This window comes from Aethalodelphis obliquidens, unplaced genomic scaffold (genome assembly GCF_003676395.1).
Source record: "Aethalodelphis obliquidens isolate GAN/ISIS:26980383/991018 unplaced genomic scaffold, ASM367639v1 scaffold11, whole genome shotgun sequence".
Lineage (NCBI taxonomy): Eukaryota > Metazoa > Chordata > Mammalia > Artiodactyla > Delphinidae > Aethalodelphis > Aethalodelphis obliquidens.
This window is the reverse complement of record NW_020837955.1, coordinates 7058301-7067668: the sequence shown is the minus strand read 5'-3', so window position 1 is coordinate 7067668 and position 9368 is coordinate 7058301. Positions and strand designations below refer to the sequence as shown.

General features: G+C 40.2%; 1 protein-coding gene across 3 annotated transcripts in view; it reads right to left on the bottom strand.

The window, feature by feature from the left end:
• Positions 1-3188: 3188 nt before the first annotated feature.
• A1CF (APOBEC1 complementation factor) overlaps positions 3189-9368 on the bottom strand; it is a 73956-nt gene continuing 67776 nt past the window's right edge. The window contains exons 10-12 of one of the 3 annotated variants that reach the window (XM_027113093.1): positions 7259-7395; positions 6395-6546; positions 3189-3386 (exon numbers count right to left, since the gene is read on the bottom strand). In XM_027113093.1, coding sequence (XP_026968894.1) covers positions 3235-3386; positions 6395-6546; positions 7259-7395 — 441 coding nt within the window. In that variant the 3' untranslated portion in view covers positions 3189-3234. The remainder of the gene's footprint in view (positions 3387-6394; positions 6547-7258; positions 7396-9368) is intronic. The other 2 variants (XM_027113095.1, XM_027113096.1) reach the window with 2 other exon arrangements.

Here is a 9368-nt window from a genome sequence, read left to right as displayed (position 1 = left end):
CCTGTGCTCCGCAACGGGAGAGGCCACAACGGTGAGAGGCCACAACGGTGAGAGGCCCGCGTACCGCAAAAAAAAAAAAAAAAAAAAAAAGTGTTAATTTCTGAAGTTCAAAACTATAAACATAATGCAAAATAAACCTTTGGTTCTACACTTGAGTTTTTTAAAAATCCCAATTTTTAAAGTTTCAAACTCATCATAACAGGAGTTGCTCTACATTACTTAATTTGGGCAAAGGCAATGCAAACATATGGCATGGCGAACACATTGATACTTTCTATGATTTATGTTCTAAATGGAATTCTCTAGATTTTACTAGAATAAAGTAAGATTTCAGCAAAAAATAAAATCACATCTACTCGAATAAAACTAGTTCTCAGGAAGTAAATGTTATGAATACTTGTGACTATTTTCCTTGAGCAAGTAATGAGATGATATTCCAGTGGTAATTTTCTTGATACTTTGCTTTATTGTATATTTATGTCTCTGCTCTTAATCTTTTTAAAAAGTGATTATGATTTCATCTGGAATAATGATTTTTTTCTCATAAAATGATTCCTGTATTAACTAATTGTTCATTTTGATTAAATTTAAAACTCCTCTGTATCATACCTTCTTTTTTGCATATACTAGATATGCAGAGTGCCTTTTTATGTTTATTTTCAAAGATTTTAAAGAACATTAAAACTTTTGTTCTTGGAATTTGGAATGCCTCTTTGGACTGATTAGCAATTTGCCTGCCCCCACTGTAATTACTCTCCTTGAGTATGAAAGCAGATCTGTGGAGGAGTGTAAATTTGGACCTAAGAATTGCTTAAGGAGGAATGTTTCACTTTCTCATACTTAGAATTAGTTTGGCCCAAGAGTTAGTTTGAAGCCAGTATGAATTATATTCACATTCATACTTTTCATGAGATGAACATATGTAAAAACATCTGGCTATCTATTTTAACTTAGACAATTTTTCTTGCATTTTTCTATTTAATAAAAGTGAAATAAAAAAGTATTAAAATACCAGCTTACCCTTTCCCCTCCCCATATCCTCAAGTTCATTCTGTAGTAGGAGAGAGTGGCATGGCCATATATATACTACCAAATGTAAAATAGATAGCTAGTGGGAAGCAGCCGCATAGCACAGGGAGATCAGCTCCGTGCTTGTGACCATCTAGAGGGGTGGGAGGGAGGGAGACGCAAGAGGGAAGAGATATGGGGATATATGTATATGTATAACTGATTCACTTTGTTATAAAGCAGAAACTAACACACCATTGTAAAGCAATTATACTCCAATAAAGACGTTAAAAATAAAAAGTATTAAAATAGAGTGGAAATACAAAGAATACAGCAGTTCCCAAACTTAGTTGTACACTTGAATCAGCTAAGATCTTTAAAAACAATCAAACAAACTGATGTCCGGCTCAGATCCCAAGACATTCTGATGTAGCTGGTATGAGGTGTGACCTTGGCATTGGCAGTTTGAAAAGCTCTCCAGGTATTTCTAATGTGCAGTCAAGTCTGGGAAACACTGTCCTCGGAAATATGAAAAGCAAAACAAAGCTGAAAGCATGAGGCCTTTCAGAGTTTCAGCTGTAGCCTTGAGGCCTTTGATATCAGATTGGAGTTAGTAGAATAGAAATGTTACAAGGACTCTTAATTGTTGTTGGAATTTACCTGATTTCCATTGGAATCTGGCCTGATTTGGGGGTCACAGAATTCCATTCAAGAGTTGACAGATTTTTCTATGCTTTGGTGTTTATGTCTTCCCTTTAGTCTTGCAGAATTTTACAAAAGCCAAGGGAAATGGAAATCTAGTACTGTATGTCTTAAACCACTAATGAGACTGGAGCGGTAGTAATAGGTATTTTGTGTTTGGACTTTGATTATTTCTGTTTTGAACAGAAAGCCATCATTTATAAGTATGGAAAGAAAGCAGTGCCTTCTCCCCAGTTTTTGTAGCACACTCACCTCAGATGTTCTAGGGAAGAGACCCAAAACTCTAGATTTTGATAAATAACACCCTTGCTGAATATCTGAAAAATTGGCTTCTAATAATAATCAGTGATGGATATAAAGTTCTCCTGTGATAACTTCAAAACCAAAGGACTCAGATATGGTAAAGCTGTCTGATACTTATTGAAAGTAAAAGGAAGAGAAGGCGGTGGATTTCTCGTCAGATTTAGTATAAGTGGGTTAGATAGTCCAAGGCTGAACCCAGGTTAATAACTGTCTCTGAATGCTGGATGGTGGGCTGGGTGCTACAAAAACATCATAGAAACGAGAGTAAATCTTCACTCCTCCCTTTGAAATGACTTTTCATCCAATTTGCTGAATAGCAAAAAGTATCATAAATGATATGCTGTAGATTTGATTGATTTTTTTTATGATATTGGAGATGAGCAAAATGAGATTGAGATGAAAATAAATCAATATGGACAAGTCAAAATGTTTAAAATGAGAAAAAGTCATTTCAAGTTGGCATGACTATTATGGTGTGGGCATCCTTAGGAAGCGTAGGAGTTCTAGGGAAAAAGAGGTGTGGGCTAATGAGTTTAATAAACGGTGGGCCTGGATTTGTCTTAACAATAGCTGTAACATATCACATCAATTTCCTAGTCCCCAGGGGCTGCAGGGGATGAGAAGATCCTGACCTATGACAAATTGACTGGATGGAATTTTCAGACTGAAATGATGCTGACTCCATTAAACCTTGGATAATCTCTCACGAGGTCCAGGCTGTGAATATGCCTCATGCAGTGGGCAATGGGAAATGTGCTTTGAAAAGCATCTCCTACTGTCCCTCAGCCTTTTGTGACTTTGTGTATTACAAAAGCAGCCGTAAGCCAGGGGTTAAGACTCTGGAATTACTTGGCCCCCTTGGTTGTTACTGGTTGTCCAGGTCTGCTTAGCCCCTGAAATCTTGCTGGCTAAAAGATCTCTCTCCACTCTGTCAGGGTTTGTAAACATACTCCCCAGACACTCAGGAACCTTGGAAGAACAGCTTTGGGGGGCAATTGCTCTTTAGCTTCCTGTTAGATAAATGGCTCCTTAACATTGGATTTCATTAGAAATAAAGTTCTCATATCATGATTCTACAGTTAGTATCAATGTAAGCTGTACATCCTCAGGAAAGGCATCACTCTGGGACAAGTATTACGTGTGATCATTAGGGGACCGAGTTAGAGGTGTATTTCTTCTAGATTGAGTTTTGTGTGTTTTATTCTTAAAAGAAAGATGTCTTCAGAAGGTTCCATAGCCATCCCCTTGGGCAGTCACTGCAAAAGTGGGGTAGACCTCATACGTTGCATACGCTGCTAAGTCTTGTCCCAGGGTCACCGCTTGCTTGAGCTGGGCTGCAGACACAGATGCAGCTGCGTTAGGGACAGCATAGCCTGGAGGAGAAGGCAGAGAAAACTTCATGAAAGGGATTCGGATTTGCTTCCTTTTGGCTTACGGTCTTTATGAAAGATGAAAATTTAACGTATTGCTTAAAGCCAAAAGTTAACGTGTACATTTTAAAAGGTGCCCTCAGGGGATGTAATATCTGGACTCATTGATTAGGGAAGAGTCTTCCTCAAAGTGGGGTCGACCATTTATATCAGAATCGTTTCACTCTTAGAAAACTGGCAACATGGGGGATAGACCCCAAGAAACAGAAACTTGACAGAATGCGGAGCTGATTAAAGTTTGATGTCCAGAACTTTTTCAGAGGGTCTCAGAACTTGTAAAGGAGGGGAGGCAGTTGATGGGTTGGCAAGGAGATCGGGGTGGGCCCTGTGGGTCTGGTTCTGCTGCATCCCCACCCTCACCTAAATAGAATATTAAAAACCGTTGCCTTTATCCAGGGAGGTTTGTAGGGACTGGGTAGACCAATAGGAGAAGTAGTTAAAGTTTTAGCGTATTTCTATATAGCACCATAAAAGCACATACCTAGGGTGTCCACATTTTGGTCTAAATGGATAGGACAAACAATACCTCACCCCACCATCGAGCTGTGTTTGATGTATGCAGAGGTCTTAGTGCTCGTCCTTACTGTCAGAGAACTAAGGGGCTTGAGTGATAAGGAAATACTCATGTGCTTTTGTATTGCTATCATGTCTAGCTGATTAATACTTTTGAAGAAAAGAGCATAATAGCTATTATCTAAAAGCAGTATTTCCCTGTTAATGTCTTAGACCCAAATCTGGTTATTTCTGAGATGATCCCCAAATTGTGAAAGAGGATGAGAAAAAGGGAAAAAGTATACTTAAGCAGCAAATGGGGACCTGATTTTAAAAAAGAAAAGAAAAGAAAAGAAAGAAAGTGCATTTGGTTTGTGTTGTGGAAGTCTGCCTAAACCCAGGCACATTGATTTCTTTCTGGTGGCTTCTCAGGAAGTGGTAGTGGGAAGCTGGCTGGACTATTTGTAAAAAAATTGAATCCCCTCCTTGGCTCGTGCACTTTGGGCAGTAATGCTGACTAACGTGCTAGTGGAGTTTGGTACATTTTCCAAGGATATGAGAAATATGTTAACAATTACTTTCATAATTTTGGAAACAGTATTTCTAAAGTAAGTAAGTAAAATATACGTGTATGTGCGTGTGTAGCGTAGGTTTTACCTTTGGGGATTTTGAAAAGCAAATTGAATTTTCTTTTTCAATTTGGCTAATTTCTAAATACAAGAGCATTTGTGTTTTAAATAGATTCTTCCCTTGGAGCCTATTATTCTTTACTTGACTCCATAGCAAGTTATAAAAGATCTTCTCAAATTCTTAGGCATTCCCAAGGCAATTCTCATGCTCTAAATAATTTATTTCTTGTAGGAGCAAATAAAAGTGAGGATAAGATAAAATATTTTTGGGCAAAGAGCAAATCCTTTCCAATGTAAAAGCAAACTTTAAAATTCTCCTGGCAGTGGCTCATTTATTTTTATAGTACATTAATTTGGTGTCTTTGGGGTACAGCTTTCTGCAAGACAGGGCCTTAACTTTTTGCAAGAACTGAGAAGCCTGGCACAAGACACCCCATTTCATGGAAAGCAAGCACGGCGCTGATGACTGCAGCACAGCCCAGGAAGGACCTGGCCCTCGGCAGCTGTTGCCTTGATAACCTCGAAGGGGTGCATCACACATCTTCTCCACGTTCTAAGAGCAAAGCTGGAATTGAGGTCACATTTGTGTGGGAAGCATGATTAGTTTCGGCTTCACTTGCCAGGATGGAGGCCACATTTGCAAGTTGTGAGAAATAAAAGGAAATGAGAGCCAGCTCAGGTGTTATGGATGTGACGTATATAGCAGTTCTCATACCTACACAGGACCGATATATGAATTAATGAATTGATAGGAATGTCTTATTTCTAGGTCTAGTCAGAACTCTCTGAGTTGGGCTTATGGGAGGAGGTATGCCAACACAATGACAAGTCAGAATGACAGATTTCTTCGAAAGAACCTAAACTTTTATTACCAAGAAAGAGTGGAGTTGCTCAAACTAACTGCTGAGCGAAAAATTTCCAAAAGAAATTTCTTGTCTGGTCCTCTTTAATCTCTAGAGGATTCATTTTTAATTAGTAACATTTGTTGTAGGTACATAATAAATGGGGAAAAGTCTTTTAAATGTGACCCTGAAGGCATGTTGATCTACAGACAGACTAAGTAATCAGCATATGCCCCAGACCTAAATTATAGAACAGATAAAATGAGCCTGATAGCCACTTATTGAAATGGTCTCTTTTTCATTTTCTCCATCTCTCTCTCTCTCTCTCTCTCTCTCTCTCTCACACACACACACACACACACACATAGAGTTTTTGTCTTAAAATAATTTTTAAAAATCCGATCTACACGTTTCTTTCAGAAAGCAAAGCAATACAAGTAGAATTGAGTAGAACTGAAGATTAGAATTGGGGAGGGAGTCCATGGATTGCTTAAAAGCTGATTGGCCTTGGCCAAATGACTTAATCTTTCTCTTGGTAGTACTTAGTTTCTTCATCTGTACAATGTGCGTGATGATAGAACCTGTCTCTTGTGGTGTCATGAGCATTGCTGAGATAAGTCAGTGCCTGGCACATAGTAAGAGTTCAAATAAACATCATCCAGGAATGTAGTAGTAGTAGGATGTAGTAGTTCTAAACTCTCTTACTAAAAGTAAAAACCCAAACAAACTAGACGCAGAGAGATTGATTCATTTAAGGTCACACAGCTGCTTATAGCTGAGCTGAGACTAGACCCTCCTCTGCTGCCCAGCTCAATTCTCTTGCCTTGTTAATGGCTCGCTCATCGGGCAAATTCTTTTTGGTCACAGGTGGTGTAAATCAGATTTATTGTAGTTGAAGTTCACAGATAACTCTGTGAGTCCATGGTCCCAAAGAGGGTCTCCCAAACACTCTCTGCAGGGTGCCATTTCTGACATTATTTTTCCATACCTGGAAATGCGGTAGCAGAAGCGGCAGCAGCAGCTGCGGTCTGGGCATCGGCTCCATCGGTGGGGATGCCCAGGGTCTGCAGGGTGTACTCGGCTGCATATGTCTTTGCTTCATCCACATAGGCACTTAGCTTCGGGGGTGTGAAAGGGTGGCTGGAAAGCAAAGTCAGTCAGGGTGTGCATTTTAAACTTATGTAGCTGAGACAGGTGAAAACCTAAGGCGCTGTTCACTTTTTTGATCGGATAATGGAATTTTGCGTGGGGACCTATCACTCTCTGCTTTTAAAGCTTCCAGATATACATGCATGTTGGAGCATTTGTGAATGGACCTAGAACATCGGTGGACGATGACATTCCTGGAGCGTACTCGCAACTCATTGTAAGTTCTTTCTAATGTATGTGTGAAACAGGATGGTTCCTAAAACATGTAGAAATGCAGGCTCAAGGTAAAATTGAGAAGGTGATAACCACTAATAGAGAGGTTATAGCTTTGGTTCAAAACTTAAATGGCAGGGCATGGTGTTATTAGGTATAAAAGGGCAGTTTCGTATGGTTCAACCCAAATACTACACAGATAAAAGGATGGGCTATAGTTTTCACTTCTATTACACTTAACATCTGCAGTTTTCCATTGGTTGGTGAGAGTACACAGTCTTCATTGTCTATATGAAATTTAGGGGCTTTGAGATGCTATCTCATAGCTGTCACGTATATCCCAAATACACATCTCAGCGTTTGCACTGAATGAAAAATGAGTAGGTTGTAGACGTGAATATTTATCTTATTTAGATAGCGATAAAATACACTTAATTTACAAGACTCATTCTAAAATCGAAATGATTAGGAATTTGGAGAAGTTACACACATGACAGGATTCTGGCTGGACAGGGCAGGAATAGTTATTTTGTATAAGAAGAGTTGTCTTTGATCTTGTCCAATGGCAGAGTGCAGCTGATATACAGGTTGTCCCCAGTTATTTTTCTGACAAACTTCTTCTAATATCTACAAGAGCAAAAAAAAAAAACAACAAAAAAGTGACTTCCCTTCCAAATATCACATTTGCATTATTTCTCTAACTTTCAGGTTTTTAAACTTGAATCTTCAGAGTTTAAGCAAATATAAGAAGAGATAAAATGCCACATGGTTTAATGACTCATAAAATTTAAGATGAACTCAATTTGAACTCCATTTAAAATGTTGTGTCTATTAATTCAGGAAAATCATTTTCACACCATTTATTCTAATACACTTTTAGTTTAGTCCATTAGCTCTAACTTTTTACCAATAGTTTAATGTACAATTTGTTTGGTATATTTATTCCGTTTTTTACAAAATTGATATTCCAGGGCTTCCCTGGTGGCGCAGTGGTTGGGAGTCCGGCTGCCGATGCGGGGGATGCGGGTTCGTGCCCCGGTCCGGTGGGATCCCGCGTGCTGCGGAGCGGCTGGGCCTCTGGGCCGTGGCCGCTGCGCCTGCGCGTCCGGAGCCTGCGCGCCGGGCCACAGCGGTGGGGGGCCCGCGTACCGCAAAAAAAAAAAAAAAATTGATATTTTAGCACTCTGTAGCTGGATTTACTCATTATTACCCTGAATCCTTCTGTTTATAATGGTTTAGAGAAAATAACCTAAGGATTTATTCCTATTTCATGTCATTTGTCATACGGTTTTAACTTTACATTTTCATAAAAATAGAGTTAAAAAGTTTAATGGGTTAGTATTTATTGATGAACATTAATAGAGGGGTGTTGAGGGGCTTCCCTGGTGGCGCAGTGGTTGAGAGTCCGCCTGCCGATGCAGGAGACATGGGTTCGTGCCCCGGTCCGGGAAGATCCCACATGCCGCGGAGCGGCTGGGCCCGTGAGCCATGGCCGCTGAGCCTGCGCGTCCGGAGCCTGTGCTCCGCAATGGGAGAGGCCACAACAGTGAGAGGCCCGCGTACCGCAAAAAAAAAAAAAAAAATAGAGGGGTGTTGATAGTTGCAATGTCTTTGTTTGGCAAAACACCACTTCTGGCTATTTTTATGATCTGATTTTTGGAATCTTCCTTCATGCTTCTTTCCTCTGTCATTACTCCAAACCAAACCTTGCCTGAAGGCACATATTTTCTTCATGCCGAAGCCATTTCTGGTGGCCCACAAGCCCTGATGCTCCCATTGGTCAGCAGATCCAGTAAACTGTGCAAAACAGGGAGTAAGTCCTAAAAAATAACTCTTGGGACAGAACAGTTCCCAGGTTGAGTCTGTGGAATTTCTTATCTCATTTGCTGTAATGCTTATCCAGCTGTAATAGCATGACATTTTCCAGTTTATTGAATTTATAGATTGCTCCTATCTCCTCTATTAACTGTTGCTTCTTAATACTCTTAGTTTTGTAGCATCTCTTGTCATCTACAAACTGTTCTCTAAGGTTCCTGGGCAATAGTCAGTTACTTGAGCGGGCTGATATTCTGCCTGCTCGTTTGTGCCCATTGTGCAAACACATGTAAAGGATTCCAGCTCTAACTTCTGACTCTGCAGGGCAGCCTGCTCTTCTTGTTGGAAGTTCATAACTCCACCATGGAGTTGTCCAGGCTCCATCTATGCTGGTCGGGGGTGGCATGGCCCTTAATTTCTAAGATACAGTTGCAGAAATTCAGAGACAAATTAATTAAGAAAAACTTCCATTAGTTGATAGAGATAGTTACTCATATGTTACTGTATATATTTTTTTGGTACATTTATTTTATTTATTTATTCATTTTTGCCCACGTTGGGTCTTCGTTGCTGCGCGCGGGCTTTCTCTAGTTGTGGTGAGCGGGGGCTACTCTCTGAGGTGCGCAGGCTTCTCATTGAGGTGGCTTCTCTTGTTGCGGAGCATGGGCTCTAGGCACGTGGGCTTCAGTAGTTGTGGCACGCAGGCTCAGTAGTTGTGGCTCACAGGCTCTAGAGTGCAGGCTCAGTAGTTGTGGCGCACAGGCTTAGTTGCTCTGCAGCATGTG